This window comes from Mastigoproctus giganteus, chromosome 3 (genome assembly GCF_048544385.1).
Source record: "Mastigoproctus giganteus isolate SK-2022 chromosome 3, ASM4854438v1, whole genome shotgun sequence".
In the NCBI taxonomy this organism is placed as follows: domain Eukaryota; kingdom Metazoa; phylum Arthropoda; class Arachnida; order Uropygi; family Thelyphonidae; genus Mastigoproctus; species Mastigoproctus giganteus.
This window is the reverse complement of record NC_143577.1, coordinates 75,068,921-75,090,172: the sequence shown is the minus strand read 5'-3', so window position 1 is coordinate 75,090,172 and position 21,252 is coordinate 75,068,921. Positions and strand designations below refer to the sequence as shown.

The 21,252-nt window shown below is 39.9% G+C and overlaps 2 protein-coding genes across 2 annotated transcripts in view; both read left to right on the top strand.

Moving 5' to 3' along the window:
- ProRS-m (prolyl-tRNA synthetase 2-like protein, mitochondrial) overlaps positions 1 to 2,967 on the top strand; it is a 293,464-nt gene extending 290,497 nt beyond the window's left edge. Inside the window, exon 14 of the mRNA XM_090370015.1 lies at positions 2,854 to 2,967. Within this exon, the coding sequence (XP_090226141.1) occupies positions 2,854 to 2,967 (114 nt within the window). The remainder of the gene's footprint in view (positions 1 to 2,853) is intronic.
- A 466-nt stretch (positions 2,968 to 3,433) lies between these two features.
- Positions 3,434 to 3,847, top strand: LOC150088087 (protein CFDP2-like). Its single transcript, XM_090370014.1, has one exon. It carries the CDS (start codon positions 3,434 to 3,436, stop codon positions 3,845 to 3,847), a length of 414 nt encoding a protein of 137 aa, XP_090226140.1.
- Positions 3,848 to 21,252: the final 17,405 nt, after the last annotated feature.

The window sequence follows — 21,252 nt, the reverse complement described above, 5'->3', positions numbered from 1 at the left end:
CTATAATATTGATAATAAAGGCTATCTGAATATTAAATAAATATGATCTTTATCTATAAGGTGCAATGATACATGCAGCTACCCAGACTTTACAAAACTCTTCACGGCACTAAGCCAGGGGTTAAGTTGTTGCTTTCCAAATACTTTACAAATTTAAACTTACAATATACTATGGAATTTAAATTAACAGAGTATTACAGAAATTATACTTCTGACAGAACTTTTAACCACTAGTGAAATTAAATGTAAGCTACTGAACGAAAGTTACGAATTTCCCACCAAAATATCAATAGCAAAGATTATCTGAATAATAAAAGCTTTCAAAAGCTGTAGCATTTGAAATATATATCTAAATACAAACTAACCTATATAAACTAACCATATCTAAATATAAACTAACCTATGTGGTATAAGAATTCAAACTATATATTAACTATAGTTTACTATATTAAAATAAAACAAGAAACTCAAAATTATTTCAAAAACTAACCTGCAATGAAGAGCTTCGGAAATATGCAGCCACACGCTGTTGCTTTGATCCCAAAAAAAAAAAATAATAAAATGTGTTAAAAGGAAAAGGATTGATTGAATTCCTTGAATCAACTCATTGTTTTCCTTTCATGTCTTGTTTTAATTTTGGGAATAGACAAAAGTTGCATGGTGGAAAATCAGGTGAATAAAGTGGGTGTGGCACCACGAATATTTTTATTGGTCAAAATTTGCCAAATGGCAAGTGATACATGACACAGCACATTGTCATGGTAAAGTCTTGTTAGGCTACATACCTCTCGAAACAAATTCTGATAATATAATCCCCTTGTCAAAAAATGCATGACCTTCACATATGATTTTATTTCCACACCTTTTTGGCTTTGAAACAACTTGAAAGCTTTTTTTTTTTTTTTGTCTTAGCATCATCTCTATGAACTGTAATGGGCATTTCATGTGAAACGCTTTCCTTGGCTTCCAAACTTTACAACAAAATATAATGTTCAAATTTCATCATTATCAGTACATGAGAGAAGTGAGATAAACAAGTGTTCACTCAAAGCAGCTTTCTACTATACTGCCATATAATTATAAATTAAAACACAGTAAAACTTTAAAACATGCTCAAAAGACATTGTTCCCACTCACAAGCTTTTTACCTACTGGAATGCTGTGCATTCAAGGATTATAAGCTCATTCACTGAACTGTTTCATCAAACTTTGTGCAATTGTTATGGCATTAGGGGCAAGTTACTACTTTAGATAAAGGGATGACTAAGTGATAGAAGACAAAGTGTGGTTATAAATGGCCACTACTCTTCATGGACTAATGTGATGAGTTGGGTACTACCACAGGGGGTCCAGTGTTGGTGTCCCTTACTGATTTTAATATTTATTAGTAATATTGATGTAGGTATTTCAAGTTTGACATCTAAATTTTCTGGTTATAAAAAGGCAGGCATGTAGTTAATGACAAAAATCAGGTTATGTTACTTGAAGAGATTTTAGATTAACTAAGTAGATGTGTTGGAAAATGGCAATTGCAGTTTAACATTGATAAATGGAAGGTACTAAATTGGGTAATGGCAATCCTGGAATAACATACCATTTGGATAGCAGCAAACTTAAAGTATTTGATACTGAAAAATACCTAATGGTAATCGTTCAGGCTAACCAAAGACTTTGAGCAGCACAGACAGGCTGCTAGAACATTTCGTGGGGTTTCTGTCAGCAATATAGAATGGCTCTGCCAGCAGGGACAAAAAGGTGATTATCTATTTGTATAAAGCAGTGGTTAGGATACCTCTTGAATACTGCATTCAAGGTCGAAAATCTTATTTTTTGAAGGACATAGACCTGTTGGAAAGGGTGCAGAGAAAGCTACATGATTGATTATGGGTATAATAGGTATTCTTACCAAGAATACCCATTTGCCAGCTGGGGATCTGTAGGCCTGATGTAGCCGAGTGGTCAGGAGCACGAGTGCATTAGCACACGCTCTTTGAATGGATCATTTATATGGGTTCAGACCCACGACTGCTAAGTATGATTAATGTTTGTATTGATTGATTTATTGTAAACTCCACTGACCTGGTGGTCGTGCCGGAGTATAAACAAGAACATTTTAAAGTTATTTTCTTTGAATTCTTATTTATTCTTTTAATGAAGACCACTTTCCTACATATGCAGAAAGAAGGGTTGGAATGTGTGTTATACTGCTACATTTCAATGCTAGTTTTCAATGCTACATTTCAATGCTACATTTCAAGTTACTTTTTCTAAAGAATAGCTCTAACCTTTCTCTAAGGCTCATAAATGTAATATATCTAATAGTTTAAATAACTAAAAAACTGTTTCTTCTTTTGCTAAAGCTGTATAAGCTTGCATCACTTTCCATCACTAATACTGACTGAATGATAAACATTAGAAAACTGGCCTTGAGCCTCAGGCTGCATATCACTTATATAATTTCTAGTAATGACTGGCAGACCGGTTTAAGTTAAACTTTATTAAAATAAATAAATAAACAGATATATACATAAAGTACTAAAACAGATATAAAATAAAAGCATTAAAAGTGATAAGGCTGATGAAGGGACACCTCGCCCTGAAAGCTTCTATTTTATTGCTTTTTACTTATACTGTTATATTTTAAAGCTTTTATGTATTTTCTCACTTTTAATGCTTTTATTTTATATCTGTTTTAGTACTTTATTTATGTAACTTAAACCAGTCTTTCGGTTGATACTAGAAATTATATAAGTGAATGATAAACATTTTTTTCTTTGTTAATGTTATTATGAATTTTAATAGATTATTTTCTTAATATTTTTTCATATTAAAAGACATTTATCTTTGTTTCAGGTGCTGGATGATATTCCAAAAATTGAATTACATGATGTGTATAATCAAAAAAATTATCTTCTGATTCATGCTGAAGTGATGGAATATTTTAGAAATAAGCTGTGCATATTTTGAATTTTTATATTAGGCTATTGTATAATATAATAAAAATTTAATTTTTTTTTTAACACAGCCTTTTCATTTTATGAGTGTTTTGCTGTGGGGAAGAGTTGACACACTACCATTTTTAAAAGCTTATCATATAGCCATATATGAAAATGCTTTATTTTTATTTTGTTATCATGACTAATAATATTAAATGTAATGAAATTCTGAAATATTGTCTTTATATTCATAGTATTGTGATTTAATAAGATTAAATAAGAGCTACCACACCTATATGCCTGTGACAGGTTTGGTAGATCAGCAGCTTAAATTTATTGCCTTCAACACAAAAAGAAGCTTAGAAGAATAAAATTTAATAACCCTGGATGTGACACACTCCATCTTTAGTGGTAATATCTATGACAGTCGCAAGCCTGATGCATGATCATCACCAAGCAGGAGGACAACCTATATTAAACTAGCCACACTCAATATTATGACATTTTCAAGAAAAATTGAGGAGTGTGTGGACATATTAAAGGACAGAAAAATAAACATACTAGGACTGAGTGAATCAAAATGGAAAGGAAATGGGTGTAGAGAGTTAAGAGGAGGCTATTACCTCTATTGGTCTGGAGGTTATGTAGCGAAGGCGGCTGTAACCATCATTATAGATCACAGGATGAAGGAAAGGCTACTGGAGGTGCATAACATCAGCAACAGACTCATGTCAATTAAACTGCAAATGAATGGCAGCAAAACATTGAAAATGATACAATGCTGTGCACCACAAACTGGTTGTAAAGAAATGGAGAAGCTGGAGTTTGAGAACAAGCTCAAAGAGAGCATCACAGGCGGAGATACAGTCATCATGGGTGACCTGAACGCAAAAGTTGGAGTGGAGAGATAAAGACTAGAAGACATCATGAGTCTGCATGGATGGAGACCTAGGGATGATGATGATGATGAGAGGCTGTTGTAATTCTTATTACGGAACAGCTTGGTCACAGGAAACACCTGGTTCAAGAAGAGGAAGGGGAAGAGTCACGAAGTGACAAGATACAGATGGAATGGTCAACACAAATCCCTCATTGACTACTAGTGGATAAGGAGCAACATAGACGACTAGTGGACATCAAGGTCATTCCAAGTGTCTTCCTGGGTAGTGCTCACAGGTTACTTGTTCAAGTTTTAAGATTCCTTAAATTGAAGAGGATAAAAATAACGAGAGAGAAAACTACGCGTGTGCAAATTAAAAGAAGAGGGAAAAGGAGCGATGTTCAGAGAACAGTTCAAGAAGGTTGTACCTAAGAAGGTGGTGAACATCGTGAAATCAGAATGGAAAGCATTCAAAGACTGCATAGCAGGACTGACATAGCAGGTATGCAGAAGGACAAGCAACAGAAGCAGATGGAAGGAAACCCCATGGTGGAATGAGAGGATGAGAGAGGCTGTAAAAAATAAGAATAATGCATTCAGGACCTACTTCCAGAACAGAAATGAGGAGAATAAAGAGAAATATAAAACCGTGAAGATAGAGACCAAGAGGATAGCCAACGAGGAGAGAAGGCTATACAGAAACTCCCTGACTTATGTAAGGGTTGCATTCCACGGAACACTACATAAGACAGGGAATTTTCCCATGCTTGTGCAGGCACTCGCAACTGTGCTCGCTGAATTGATTGAATCAAAAAAGAAATGTTCGACGAACATGTAAATAAATTATTTATTGTATTTATTCAATTTTTTATCTCATGCGCATGAAGAAATACAAAAGCATGCAATTTTAAAAAATTTCGAAATTATAAAATTACAAAAAAAAAAAAAAAAAAAAGAGCGGAGACAGGCATAATGTCAGTAAGTTTTACCTCTGAAGTATCGTTGCCAGAATCGACGTCTTCAGCATAAGTACGCTGCTGTGGAGATTTAGAAGCTGCTCATCCTTACGAAAGAATATATTAATGGTTGACTGGACAGTGGTTTTTTCTTTTCTTCGTAGATTCCTTGGTAACAAGCAAGCATATCATTCACCCCTCTGTAGTGCAATTTCCATTATAAATATGACCTAATATAGCGAAATTTTCGACTTCCAAGGACTTGGAACAAATTACAAAAAAAAAAAAATGTGTTATTGGGTTCACATTACAATATTTTCACAGTACCTCCATTTATTCCTACAAGATGCAAAATACATTTGCATGGGCTGGGAAAAACTTAGGTAAAGTCAAGTGTTACATAAGTTGGGAAGTTCCTGTAGTTGGAAGAATGGAGTGAAACTCAACAACAAGATGTCAACTGTAATAAAAAAGATGCTATATGGTATGGTCAGGAATAGGAGAAGAGATGGTGAGTAGAGCAAATACCTGATGAACAAGAAAGAGAACCTAATAACCAAGGATGAAAATATAAGAGAAACATGGAAGAAGTATTTCGGCAATCTGTTGAACATGCAGGACAGCCAGCAAAAGGGACAAAGGTAGATTGATCATAAAAGAGGGGATGACAGAGAAGATACAGAGAGAGACCAAGACCAGACCATGGAGTGATGTAGTGCAGGCATGGAAATACATCAAGACAGGTAAATCTGCTGGTATAGATGAGATAAACAGAAAGATGCTGAAGGCTACAGGCGAGGGAGGGATAGAGTGGGCATATAGACTGTTTAGCAAGATCTGGGATGATACACAGGTGCTGAAAGACTGGAAAGAAGGTCTGATCATCCCATTGTTCAAGAGGGAGAACAGGAAGAAGTGTTCCAATTATAGAGACATCACACTGACATCACATGTGAATAAACTTATGAGAGGGAATGTTGAAGTGAAAGATAAGAGGAATGATTGAAAACCAGATGACTGAGGAACAATATGGCTATAGGCCTGGTAGATTGACAGTGGATCGAATGTTCTGCATCAGACAACTGATGGAAAAATGTTATGAACATAACAAAGAACTGCAGATGGCATTTTTGGATATAAAGAAAGCTTTCAGAACAGGGAGAAGGTGTGGGAAGTTTTGAGAAACATAGAGGAACATCTTGTGAAGAGAACCGAGAATATCTATACAAAAACAGTGAGCAAAGTAACAACAGTGGTTGGGTTGACAGCTTCAAAATAACGTCAGGTTTGAGGCAAGGAGGCATCCTGTCACTACTTCTATTCATAGTTGTCGTGAATCATGTGCAATGTAAAGTGGCAGAACAACTTCCACAAGACCAGATGAAAGATGCTCCTCGCTGATGACCTATGTTTATGGGGAGAGAGCATGGATGAATAATGAAGTTGCCAGATTACTTGAGCAGAAAAAGACAGCATGGAAAAGTTACAACAGAGCAATAAAAAGTACTAAAGCCTATAACAGCTACAAATTGATCTGTAATAGTAACACAGAAAAGTTTAGGTTGGCAAAGGCAGATTATGAGAAATCGCTGGCAAAGAGGGGGGAGATAAGGAATTCTTCACATATATAAATGCAAAGAAGAAGACAAACCAGATCGGACCCTTATGTAATGTACTTGGGATAGTATTAGATACCCCAGCTGAAGTTGCAGATGAACTCAACAGTTACTTTGCATCGATATTTACATCAATGAGAAATTATGGGAGTGAAATTGAAAAAAATGTAATTAATGATGTTGAAATTTCATATGCTTATTTAATGAAAAAACTTTTGAGCCTACAGGCCAGTAAGGCTCTTGGGGATGATGGCATATATCCTATAACCTTAAGGGAGGTGGCAAGTGAGTACATTGAACCGCTGAGGCCTAATTGTGAGAGCATTACTAGACTCGAGTGGTTCCGTTGGATTGGAAAGGTGCTAGTGTCTCTCCATTACATAAGGGCAGTTCTAAGAGGGAAGTGGAAAATTACTGGCTGGTTAGTCTAACTTCAGTAGTGGAGAAAATCATAGAGACAATGATCAGTGGTGGAATTCAGGATCATTTAGATAGAAATAGAATTCTGAAGGATACTCGGCACGGTTTTGTAAACTCATGTTTAATTAATCTGGTTAGCTATTTTGATGGGATCACTTAAGAGCTGGACTTAAGGAATAATTTTGTTATTGTTTATTTGGATTTCAGCAAAGCATTTGACTCAGTCCCACATGAGCAGTTACTTTTTAAGCTGGAATAGGTTGGAATCATAAGGGATGAATGGCTTCATGGCAGGAGGCAGAGGGTTGTGATAAATGATTATTCCTCAGATGTAAGAAGTGGGGTTCCCCAAGGATCAGTATTAGGACCACCGTTGTTTTTGATTTTCATAATTGATATCGATGAAAGGATAGAGACCATGACGTCTAAATTTGCAGATGATGTAAAGATTGGTAGAGTAGTTAATGATCACCAAGCACAGCTTCTTCAAAGTGGCCTAGATAGACTTCAGGGATGGTCAGAAAAATGGCAGCTATGCTTTAATCCAGCAAAGTGTAAGGTATTGGACCTGGGGAACAGTAACCCTAAAATAACTTATACACTTGGCAGAGTTGAACTAAAGCTGGTAGTGGAGGAAAGGGACTTTGGTATTATGATAAGTTAGGCCTAAACCTTGAACAGTATTTCTTAGTTGGAATGAAAAGCCTAGTAGCCTCCAAAATTAAGTCCCTGAAAATTTCTCATTTAGAATTCAACGTTGGTAACATCATTAGATAAGTTCCCTGTGTCCCAGTGCATGAATAATCACTGCTGATAATCAGATCAAGAGTATTACTCCCTTTGGTTGCCTCTCGAACATTTTGCTGTTGAAAACACTCATCGAATAAATCCACAAAACTCTTGCTAATGTGTTAGTGACCAACCCAAAAATGTGCGAAATATGAAATGTTTGCTGAACTTTCTAAAACGGGACATGATCTACATAAGGAGGATGGCCTTGTGTGTGCTAGATGCCTGGAGTGTCAAAAAATTAGGTGCCAACTCATCGTTCTGTTGGGCGTTTATGAGGGTTTGAGATGTAGCATAAATGCCCTCACGAATTAATATGAACTGCCATTCAACCTCACAGCTGCCCAGCTCAATGGTAGAATTGACTCCAGTGTATCAGGCAACACAGAGGCAATCTCTGACTCAGAATGCGCTGGTTCCAAAGGAACTAGTTATTGTGGGTGACTCTATTGTCAGGGTGATAAGGAATATACTGAGCAAGAAGGATAGTTGGAATAGGACCAGTGTATGTCTGCCAGGGGCAAAATTTGATGATGTTGTAGAGCAGATGTCATCTTTTAAAGGCACAAAAGGTGATATTAGTGGCATAATATTTAGGTTCAGGCACCACCGGTGGTCCCATATCTGTGCCATATGTACTCTGTGATGAAATGCAGAACTACTGCACAGCCAGAAAAAAAGTGTAATGTCTGATTAATGTAGTATTGTGCTTTGTTCTATTGTTGTGTCTGGCTTCTTGGCCGTGGGGGCCCCTACGTTGCCCGCCACAACCACTGTGAGGTGAGCCTGGCTGCCTCTTGCCAGGGTTGCCTGAGCTTCCTGACGGAGCCAGTACTCAACGATTCACTCGCAGGGGTACGAATACTTCTGTTTGACCAAAAGATGTCCTTTGTCAACCAGATTGACAAAACCAGTATCAAATTCTCTCGTCTACGGTGGATCTCAAAGCATCAGCTGCTACACGTCCGACATCCTGTCACTGTAAAAATGGTTCATCATCTCCACCGTCTACCCCACCATTCTCTATGGTGCAGAAATATGGGCCTCTGCTGCACATACAAACCTCAAGCGGGTGTACACCGCTGAATACTGGTTACTGAAATGGGTCAATAACAAGCTTCGGCTACCTCCCGCTACCACAACCACCATAATGGCACAAGCACTCGACATCCCGACGATGAAGTTCCTGATCGTGGAAAAGAGGCTGGTCTTCACAGCCAAACTCATCACAGGCCAGATATCATCTCCAAATATTTGGAACTCTTGCTCTTGGAGGATTCCACATCCAAGCCTAAGGTTGGTACCAGCACTCGTGGCTCACCACAACAGGCTTGTACTCACTGAGAGATTTCTTCCCAAGCAGATGCTCGCTGCCCGCAACCGTTTTTTTTTTTTTTTTTTTTTTGCTGGCTCTGCTGTAAGGGCAACCCAGGAGCGGGATTGCAGGCACTCGCCAATATTGCACTCCCTCTGGCAGGTACGAGATTTTCGGTGGTAATAACACCGGTACAGGAGGACTGTTTACCCAGGCCCAGTGCTAGGGATGGGCACCAGGCAGCAGCTGCCCATACGTTGGCTGCACCCTGGTGGCATAATAGCCTGCCACAAACAAAACAGCACACATACACTGACACTTTTCAGGCCCATTATGCAGAGTTTCTCCACCATAACAGAGTACTAAGGTGGAGATGGCCTAAGGCCTAGGAGCCACCCCGATATAAGAACACACATGCAAACACATACAGTATCTTGATTACCATTATATAGAATGGATATATATATATATGTGATAGTGTCTATAAAACTGTATATAATCTTGTATATAAATTGTTTATATCATGAGAATGTACATAAAATTGAGTGTGTAAATAAATGGAATGGAAAAATGCCCTCGACCATGCGGACGCCGACATCGACAGCATAATAAGTAACAAGAAGGACAGACAACTTTATCAAAGCCCTTGAACCCTAATATATGGCCAACTTGTATTTATTTCTGTATGTATGTCTAGCTCTGTTTTTATGCGGTATTTGTATTTCTTTTGCATTTGTGATCGGCATTTTGTAGCCTTTTTGTATGTGTTTGCTGTATTTTGTAGCCTTTTGTATTTGTACGCCGTACTTATCCTATCTATATGTGAACCCCTGGCACTTGTCGCCGTGATGGGATAATGTGCTGTAACTCTACTTCACAATAAATATTTATTTATTTATTTATCAAAAAAAATAAAAAAGAAAAGAGAGAAAAAAATGAAAAGAGAGGGGGGAAAATGAAAAGAGAGGAAAAAAAAAGTTGAGGCGGTTTTTTTTTCCCCTTTCTGAAGATAGCATATGGGGGAGTAAGAGAAGAAGAAGAGGTCAAAATGTGGGGAACAGTAGTTCGAGTGGACCAAAAGGGAAGGCAGTCCACTCTAAGGTAGAGGATGGTGAAGGGAGTTGAAGGAGCAGGTGCTCCTGTGTATCCTGCACCCAAGGTGAATTGCATTATCCTACCCCAGTTGGGGATCGCAGGGGTGGCACGTTATTCTGTTCTGCCCTGAGTTTCACAAGTTTTGCTCTTCCAGAATTGAAAACAGCCTGGGCGTAGCGTGTTAAGGCTAGGTAATTGGCCTCTTCTTGAAGTAAAGTTGACTCCTGATTTTGGGGCTTTCCTTGAATCTCTGTGAGGAATTGAAGTCTGGCGTTGTCGTAAGTAAGACACTCGTACATAACGTGTTCCCAGGACTCTTGTTCACAGTGGCAATATGGGTTATTTTCTATTCCCATGACTTAATTTTTGCTGGAACGGTCCATGGCCTGTAAGCAGGAAGGTGACTTGCAATCCAGGCGAGTACCAGGGAGGAGGCTTTGGGGAAGTCCGACTTATTGAGGGAAAAAACCATTTGGTGATTGCTCCTTTCGGCGTTGTGTCCCATATTTCTTGCCCGAGGTTTTGTAGGTGGTCTGCAATTTTTCTTCTTTTCTTCTTAGGGTCATTTGCATGGTTCAACTGCAGATTTAACAATTGCGTTGGGATTCCCTTCTTCAGGCACTGGAAGAGACCCCCTCTTGACAACTTCCAGATAGAGAGGTAAATAACCTGAATGACTTGTAATGCAGGGGTGCTGACAGTACAGCACGCCCTGGTAACAGATAGTAACATAAATCTTTGAATGGAATCAAGCTTGCGCTTGTTCCTTTCCAGGATTGCCTTTTCACACCAGATGGAGGCTCCATAGCACACAATAGGGACATATACTGGTTTATATATTAATGATAGAGCTTTATTCTTTAGGCCCCAATCCGCCTTATCATTGCAGTGTATTTTCGGATTTTAGCTGACAGGTATTTTAAGTGGGGGTGGAAGGATAAGTTGGCATCTAAATACAGGCCCAGATACTTGATTTCTATGTAGAGACGGATCGGGGTGTTGTTAATTTTCATCACTGGTGGCCGTCGGATTTGGAGCTTTCCTTTTAGAAGGATTGACTTCGTTTTTTCACTGGAGATTGTTAATTTGTGCATGGCAGCCCAGTCTTGGAGTTTTCCCAGTGCAAAGTTGGCTTGAACTTCCAATGTGGCTCTTGTACCATAATGAACAACCAGTACGAGATCATCAGCAAAGGCCAGGAGCTTGACCTCGCCAAGATCCATCCCCAGGAACGCGTCTAAGGCAACGGACCAAAGAAATGGCCCAAGAACAGAGCCCTGAGGACAGCCTCGCAGTATATTCCTGGTGACTGTTTGGTATTTGTTGGTTACCTGCACTGTTCTATTGCTGAAGTAGGACTTTATACTGTTATATAGACTGCTGGACATCTTGGCCTGCCGAAATCTTTGAAGTATGCTGGGCCACCATAGTCGATCGAAGGCCCCCGCAAAGTCCGCCATTATGGCTAGAGAGTATTTAGATTCTGTCTGGATAGCTAGAGAGATTAAACTTTGGATTGCATCCTCTGTACTACAGCCTGTTTTAACAACAAATTGATGCGGAGATGGTAATTGTTGCTCTGTGTAGTAGTCGGTGAGTTGGGAGAGAAAAAGACGTTCTTGGAGTTTGGCCAAAACAGAAAGCAGGGCTATTGGTCTGTAAGAAGTCGGTACTTGAGGTGGTTTTTTCGGGTGTTTTAGCATTAGCATTAGCATTAGTAGAGGCATATGATGCAAGAAAGCAAGCCAAGCTTATTCAGCATCAGCCAAAAAAAAAAAAAAAAAAACCCACTCCCATTTCACCCCTCCGTTCGTTCGAAATACCTGTCCAGTTGAGCCTTAAATTTGTTTAGGCTATCAACTTCAACAACAAGTGATGAACGTCGGTTCCACCAACCAACCACCCGCTGGCCAAAGGCAAATTTCCGCACATCTATCCGACATCCGTCCTTCCTCAATTTGAATTTATGCCCTCTGAGGTGATTATTCTGAGCAAGATGCAGAATCCCATTGGCATTGAGCATGCTCAAACCATTCAAAGCCTTATACACCTCTATCAGATCACCTCGCCGGTGCCTAGTCTCCAGACTCTGTAATTTGCAAAACTTAAGCCTTTCTTCGTAAGAGCAACCCTTTGTTCCATTCACTAATCTTGTTGCCCTTCTCTGTACCCGTTCCAGCAGCTCTACATCCTTCTTGAAATGAGGCCTCCACACCTGTATACAGTACTCAAGATTTGGCCTAACCATTGCCTTATACAAGGGAATAATCATCTCCTTATCCCTGCTAGAAAAATTCCTGTATATCATTGACAAGACACCATGAGCTACTCTTGCAGCTCGTCTGCACTGCTCAGAGAACTTCATATCTGCCTGCACAATTACCCCCAGGTCCTTTTCATTCTCCACCACTGTCAGTGTAGTACCGCAGAGTTGATACGTTGCTCTGGGGTTACTGTTTCCCATATGTAGTACTTTACATTTGTCAATGTTAAACTTCATTTGCCACCTCTCAGCCCATCTCTTCAACCTTTCCAAATCCTGTTGCAGCAGCATAGCGTCAGTAGTGTCCTTAACAACCCTGCCAACCTTTGTATCATCTGCAAACTTGGACATTAAACTTGATATCCCATCATCAATATCATTCATAAACACCGAAAACAACAACGGACCCAACACTGAACCCTGAGGAACTCCACTAATAACATTAGTCCACGTTGAGCAGTGTCCATTGATTACCACTCTCTGTATTCTGCCACTCAACCATCCCCTTATCCATAGCAGCAATTTGCCTCCAATGCCACAATGTTCCAATTTGTGCAGTAGTCTTCCATGTGCAACAGTATCAAAAGCCTTTCTAAGATCCAAATATATAATATCAAAGTTATTCCCTGCATCCAGTTCTTTTGTGACTACATCATAGTATCCAATCAAATTGGTCAAGCAAGACCTGCCCTTAACAAAACCATGCTGCGTCTGAGCTATAACTGAATTCTTGCCTACATGATCCTGCAGTGCTTCCTTAACCAGTGCCTCCATTAACTTACCTGGAACAGAAGTTAAACTAACAGGTCTATAATTACTTGTGTCAGCCTTTGATCCTCCTTTGTGAATTGGGGTTACATTTGCACATCTCCATTCTATGGGTACCTCCCCTGAGTCCAAAGAAGCTCTCATAATTATGGCTAGGGGTTTGCTTACTTCCTTTGCTGCCTCCTTTAATATAACTGGATAGATCCCATCCACCCCAGGTGCTTTTTTTATGTTTATCCTCAACAATCTCTCCTGCACTTTCCTCTCAGTTATTACAAAATCATCCAGCTCACTGCCAATGTTTACTTTACCTACATCATTCTCCTTCCTGAATAACTCCTCATGCGTGAATGTAGATGCAAAATACTCGTTTAGATTGTTAACCACCTGAGCAGGATCCTCAACTGTTGAACCATCAATATCCAGTGGGCCAATCTGATTCATCCCTTTCCTTCTCGAATTTAAATATGTAAAGAACTCTTTTCTGTTTTTCTTTGCATCCTTTGCCAAGGATTTCTCGTAATCTGCCTTCGCCTGCCTAACCTCCTTTGTAACTTGGTTACAGACCAACTTATATCTATCATAGGCTTCCATGTCACCCATTAATTTGTATGGATCCCATGCATTTTTCTTCTCTGCCACATGTCTCATTAGTTCATCTGACAACCATTTAGGCCTAAATTTTGAACAATATTTCCTAGTTGGTACGTAAAGCCTGATAGCCTCCAAGATTAGTTCCTTGAATGCTTCCCATTTTGAGTTTGCTGTTGGTAACATCATCAGTTGGTCCCACTGTATAGAATTTAAATACTGTCTCAGACCATCATAGTCGCCTTTACGAAAACAAAAACCCTTCCCTTTACCTCTGATGGTAGTTACCTCCTTGAGTAAATCCCACTTCAACACACTGTGATCACTGCCACCTAGTGGTTCATTTATCTGCAAAAATCTTAATGCATGAAGAATCAATACTGATAATCAGATCAAGAGTATTGCTCCCTCTTGTTGCCTCACGAACATGCTGATGTAGAAAACAATCATCCAATAAATCCACAAAAGCCTTGCTAGTGTGCGAGTGACCAACCACAAATTCCAGTCAATATCTGGGAAATTAAAATCCCCCATTATAAGACTCTCTGATTTACTGGCCCACTCTATTTCCCTGTACAATATCTTATTATACTCATCAGAGTCATTAGGCCTATAGCACACTCCTACTCTCAATTTTGATTTCCCTATGCTTATGTCACACCAAACTGACTCGACACTGCCCTGTCCATCGATGTCTACTGGCTTCACTTCCTTGGATTTTTTTTGTTTCTTAATTAATAGCATAACCCTTCCTCCCCTCCTGTCCTGTCTATCCTTTCTATACACATTGTATTCCCCAAATTCCAGTTCCGAATTACTTATATCTGTGTGACACCACGACTCTGATATCCCAACAATATCTGCCTTTGATGTTTTGAGCAATACCTCAAATTCATCAAATTTATTTACCAAACTCCTAGCACTGGTGTACATGCAGATATACATGCACCTGTTTCTATTCTTAGCTACCCTAACACAACCCATGTGTTTACTTGTACCGCAATGACTCCCAGCAGTCTTTGAAATATCCTGCATCTTGTTTTTCAGGCTTCCGCTCATTTCAATAGAAGCAGTGCAAGAATCACTTCCACCTCTGCCAGTGGCTACTGTTAATCTATTAGTCCTTGTATCCCCCCAACTAGCAGTTTTCCGACCCACCTAACACTGCCTCGACAGCATCAGCAAAAATTCTTGCACCCTTTCTATTTAAGTGTATCCCATCCCTGTAGAAGCAATCTCTCCTGTTAACAAGTACAGTCCAGGCTGAAAAAAATCTACCCCTTGAGCCTTGGACAATCTTTCCAGGGTCGAACTGATCGAGAAGGCTCTCATCATATACTCCGTCCTATCGTGTCTGGGCAGAATTGCAGACACTTTCAAATTCAACCCTAATTCACGGCTTTATTTCAACAGTGACCTGTACTTGCTAAGTAATTCCGCCGGTCTCCTACTCTTAATATCATTAGTGCCAACGTGTACAACTATATCACCTTTTGTGCCCTTAAAAGATGATATCCGCTCTACAACGTCATCAACCTTTGCCCCTGGCAGACATACCCTGGTCCTATTCCACCTATCCTTTTTACAAAGCATGTTGCCCGTTTCCCTGACAATAGAGTCACCAACAACTAGTAGTTCCTGTGGGACCAGCGCATTCTGCCTAGGGGGCTGCCTCTCTGTTGCCTGATGACCAAGTGCAAGCTCCGGCGTTGATGTGGGCAGCTGAGAGCTTGATGGGCCCCTCAATTTATTTCCTTCGAGGGCATCCACCCTGTCCTTCAAGCTCTCATAAAGGCCCATAACAACGCTGAGTTGTCGCCTGATTTCCTTGCACTCCTTACATCGTGCACACACAAAGACATCCCCATTGGCAGTATCATGTCCCGTACCCGACTGTTCCGCAAACATCAAGCAAACTGCATTTTAAAAGACTGTGATTCAGAGGACAACTGCCCCCCTCAGTTCTCCCCTGAACCACAGCACTCCCATTAGCTTGAGCCTTTTGCTTTGCTACTCTGGTCAGAGTCATGATTCCGATTTAATTCAATAAAATTTCAAAACAAAAATTAAATCCTTAAGTTATATCCCAAAACAATTATGTTATATATTTTTTTTTCGGTATCTAGTGTTTTCTACGAGTTCCCTTTATACAACTTCCGTATCGTATCACGTGTACCACTATAGTTATGTATTAATTATTTGTTACGATTAAGTCGTTATATATATCAGGCATGACGTAGCCCAGTGGTCAGGAGCGAGAGTGCATAGTACGCGTTCCTTGAGTGGACCGGGGTTCAAGCCCGTGACTACTAAATACGATAAATATTTGTATTGACGATTTATTGTAAACTCTACTGACTTGGTTGTCGTGCCGGAGTATAAACAGAAAATTCATTCATTCATATATAGAGTTAAAAATACAATTTAATTGACAATAAAGTTTATCAAGATTAATAGATTTACTGATTAATTGACAATATTATATCATGCACTATACTACACTAAGCTTATGCTATCGTGTAAAAATGGCGGGAATTCTTGAACGGTACTTCTACGGACTCGTAAGTATTGATTAGCTTCCAAATCTCGCTACTCAATTTAGAATACACTAATGATCCTTACTAGGTCTATAATCTACTTATAGAAGATAAGTAGGTTATAGGATTTTTAGGATTAACTTGAGTGTTGAAATTTTCCAGAAGTCAGGAAATGTTCCTTCAACAAGGTATCTATTAAAATGTGATATTGTTGTGCACGTTGGAACTAATGGCATTAAGAGTAATAGATCTGCAGATTTATTCAACAAGTGCAGGTCAATGTTGAAAAAAAGTCGCGAGTTAGGTGTGAATGTGAAAGTTAATGCAATTCTGTCCAGACACAATAAGAGGCAGTATATGATGAGAACCTTGTCAACCATATCGGCCCTGGAGAGACTGTGGAAGGCTGATGGGATAGAATTTTTTCAGCTTGGTCTGTGCTTGTTGACAGGAGAGATTGCTTCTACACGGACGGGGTTTACTTAAATAGAAAGGGTGCAAAAGTATTTGCTGATGATATCGAGGCAGGGTTAGGTGGGCCGAAAAACTGCTAGCTGGGGGGACACACAGACTGAAAGGTTAACAGTGGCTGCAGGTAGAGGCAAAAGTGATTCTTGCACTGCTTCTATTAGAATGAGTATCAGCCTGGAAAGCAAGGTAATGGAAATTTCCAGGCTTTCTGGGAGCCATAGTGGAACAAGTAAATAAATGTGCTGTGTTAGGGTAACTAAGAATAGAAACAGTTGCATGAATACTTGCATGAACACCAATGTTAGGAGTAAAGTTAAAATCCCCCGTTATCACAGATTCTGATTTACTGGCCCACTATCTTTCTCTGCAAAATTGCTCATTATACTCTTCAGATTCGTTAGGCCTATACAATACACCCACTGTCATTTTTCCTTTCCCAGTGCTTTTCACACCAAAGAGACTCAACATTTCCTTCTCCACCAACATCAATTGGATACACTTCATTAGATTTTATGTGTTTATTAATTAACAGCATAACGCCCACTCCCTTCCTGTCCTGTGTATCCTTTCTATACACATTGTATTCCTCAAATTCCAATTCTGCAATGCTTATAGCTGTGTGACACCGCATCTCTGATGTCCCAACAATATCTGCCTTTGATGTCTTGACTAGCACTTCAAGCTCATCAAATTTATTAACTATACTCCTAGCATTGGTGTTCATACAAGAATACATGCACCTGTGCCTACTCTTACATACCCTGACACAGCACATGTATTTATTTGTTCCACTATGACTCGTGGAAAACTCCATTGCCTTGCTTTCCATGCTGTCGCTCATTCCAATAGCAGCAGTGCAAGAATCACTTTTACCTCTAGCTGCGGCCATTGTTAACCTTTTAGTCTGTTTATCCTCCCCAAGCTAGCAGTTTTCCGACCCACCTAACACTGCCTCGATAGCATTAGCAAATATTCTAGTGTGAGGCAGTGTAAGGTGGGTCGGAAAACTACAAGATTGGGGGGAAACAAGGACTAATAGATTAACAGTAGCCACTGGCAGAGGTGAAAGTGATTCTTGCACTGCTTCTATTGGAATGAGCCGCAGCCTGGAAAATAAGATACAGCATATTTCAGAGATTGCTGGGAATCATTGGGGTACAAGTAAACACATGGGTTGTGTTAGGGTAGCTAAGAAAAAGAACAGGTGCATGTATACTTGCGTGTACACAAATGCTAGGAGTTTAGTAAATAAATTTGACGAATTTGAGGTATTGCTCAAAACATCAAAGGCAGATATTGTGGGGATTTCAGAGACGTGGTGTCACACAGATATAAGGAAGCAGAACTGGTATTTGGGGAGTACAATGTCTACAGAAGGGATGGACAGGATAGGAAGGGAGGAGGGGTTATGCTATTAGTTAAGAAATACATAAAATCCAAGGAAGTGAAACCAGTCGACATTGCTGGAGAGTGCTGTGTCGAGTCAGTTTGGTGTGACATAAGCATTGGGAGATCAAAATTGAGAGTAGGAGTGTGCTATAGGCCTAATGACTCTGATGAGTAAAATAAGAAATTGTACAGGGAAATAGAGTGAACCGGTAAATCAGAGAGTCTTCTAATGGGGGATTTTAATTTCCCAGATATTGACTGGAATTTGGGGGCTGGTCACTCACACACTAGCAAGGCTTTTGTGGATTTATTGGATGATTGTTTTCTGCATCAGCATGTTCGGGAGGCAACTAGAGGGAGTAATACTTGATTTGATTATCAGTAGTGATTCTTCATGCATTAAGAATCTGCAGGTAAATCAACCACTAGGTGGCAGTGATCACAATGTGCTGAAGTGGGATTTACTCAAGAAGTAACTATCATTAGGGATAAAGGGAAGTTTTATTGCTTTCGTAAAGGCGACTACGATGGACTGAGACAGTATTTAAATTCTATTCAGTGGGACCAACTGATGATGTTACCAACAGCAAATTCAAAATGCTAAGCATTCAAAGAACTTATCTTGGAAGCTACTAGGCTTTACATACCAACTAAGAAATATTGTTCAAGGTTTAGGCCTAAGTGGATGTCAGATGAACTAATGAGACATATGGCAGAGAAGAAAAATGCATGGGATACATACAAATTAACACGTGACACAGAAGACTGTGATAGGTAGAAGTTGATCTGTAACCAAGTTACAAAGGAGGTTAGGCAGGCGAAGGCAGATTACGAGAAATCTTTGGCAAGGGATGCAAAGAAAAACAGCAGAGAGTTGTTTACTTATGTAAACTCTAGAAGGAAGGGATTGAATCAGATTGGTCCACTTGATATCGATGGGTGAACTGTTGGTGCTCCTGCTCAGGTAGCTAACAAACTAAATGAATATTTTGCGTCGACATTCACATATGAGGAGTTATTCAGTGAGGGGAATGCCAGAGGTTTATTCAACTCTGGCAGTAAGCTAGAGAATTTTGTAATAACTGAGAGTAAAGTGGAGAAGAAATTGTTGAAGATAAATACAAGAAAAGCACCTGGGGTGGATGGGATCTATCCAATTATATTAAAGGAGGCAGCAAAGGAAGTAGGCAGACCCTTAGCCATAATTATGAGAGCTTCCTTGGACTCAGGGGAAGTACCCATGGACTAGAGATGTGCAAATGTGACCCCAATTCACAATTGTAGCAACTTACCCAATTCACAAAAGAGGATCAAAAGGCGACACAAGTAATTATAGACCTGTTAGTTTAATTTCTGTTCCCGGAAAATTAATGGAGGCACTGGTTTAAGAAACACTGCAGGATCATCTAGACAAGACTTCAGTTATAGCTCAGACACAGCATGGTTTTGTTAAGGGGCAGTCCTGCCTGACCAATTTGATTGGATACTATGATGTAGTCACAAAAGAACTGGATGCAGGGAATAACTTTGATATTATATACTTGGAACTTAGAAAGGTTTTTGATAGTGTTGCGCATGGAAGACTGCTGCACATATTGGACCAGTGTGTCATTGGAAACAAATTGCTGCTATGGATAAAGGGGTGGTTGATGGGGAGAAGACAGAGAGTGGTAATCAATGGACACTGCTCATCGTGGACTAATGTTATTAGTGGAGCCCCTCAGGGTTCAGTATTGGGTCCATTATTGTTTTCTGTATTTATAAATGATATTGATGATGGTATATCAAGCTTAATAGATGATGGTATACCACGTTTGCAGACGATACGAAGGTTGGCAGGGTTGTCAAGGACACTACTGACATTATGCTACTACAACAGGATCTGGAAAGGTTGAGCAGATCGGCTGAGAGGTGGCAAATGATGTTTAACATTGACAAATGTAAAGTACTACATATGGGAAACAGCAACCCCAGAGCAACGAATCAACTCTGTGGTACTTCACTGACAGTGGTAGAGAATGAAAGGGACGTGGGGGTGGTTGCGCAGGCAGATATGAAGTTTTCCGACAGTGCAGACGGGCTGCAAGATAGATCATGGTGTATTTTCGATGATATTTAGGACTTTTTCTAGCAGGGATAAGGAGGTGATTATTCCCTTGTATAAGGCAATGGTTAGGCCACATCTTGAGTACTGTATACAGGTCTGGAGGCCACATTTCAAGAAGGATGTAGAACTGCTGGAACGGGTACAGAGAAGGGCAACAAGATTAGTGAATGGCACAAAGGGTTGCTCTTACAAAGAAAGGCTTAAGTTTTGCAAATTACAGAGTCTGGAGACTAGGCACCGGCGAGGTGATCTGATAGAGGTGTATAAGGCTTTGAATGGTTTGAGCATGCTCAATGCCAATGGGATTCTTCATCTTGCTCAGAATAATCACCTCAGAGGGCATAAATTCAAATTGAGGAAGGACGGATGTCGGATAGATGTGCGGAAATTTGCCTTTGGCCAGCGGGTGGTTGATTGGTGGAACCGACTTCCATCACTTGTTGTTGAAGTTGATAGCCTGAACAAATTTAAAGCTCAACTGGACAGGTATTTCGAACGAACAGAGGGGTGAAATGGGAGTGGGGTTTTTTTTTTTTTTTTTTTTTGGCTGATGCTGAATAAGCTTGCTTTCTTGCATCATATGCCTCTACTAATGCTAATGCTAATTAAGCACCCGCTAGCTAAAGGCAAATTTCCGCACATCTATTCTACATCTGCCTTTTCTTAATTTGAATTTATGCCCCCTTAGGTTCGTAATCTGAACAAGTGAAAGGATCCCATCAGAATTCAGCGTGCTCAACGCATTATATACCTCATATACCTCAATTAGGTCTTATATACCTCAATCAGGTCACCGCGCAGGTGCCTAGTTTCCAGCCACTGCAAATTACAGAACTTAAGCCTCTCTTGGTAAGAGGATCCCTTCATTCTCCTCACCAATCTTGTTGCCCTTGTCTGTACACGCTCAAGTAAATCTACATCCTTTCTAAAATGGGGCCTCCAGACCTGTACGCAGTACTCAAGGCGTGGCCTGACCATTGCCTTATACAGAGGGATAATCACCTCCTTTTCCCTGCTAGCAAAATTCCTATATATCATTGATAAAACACCATGCCCTGCCCTGGCAGCCTGTCTGCATTGCTCAGAAAACTTCATATCTGACTGCACAATTACCCCCAG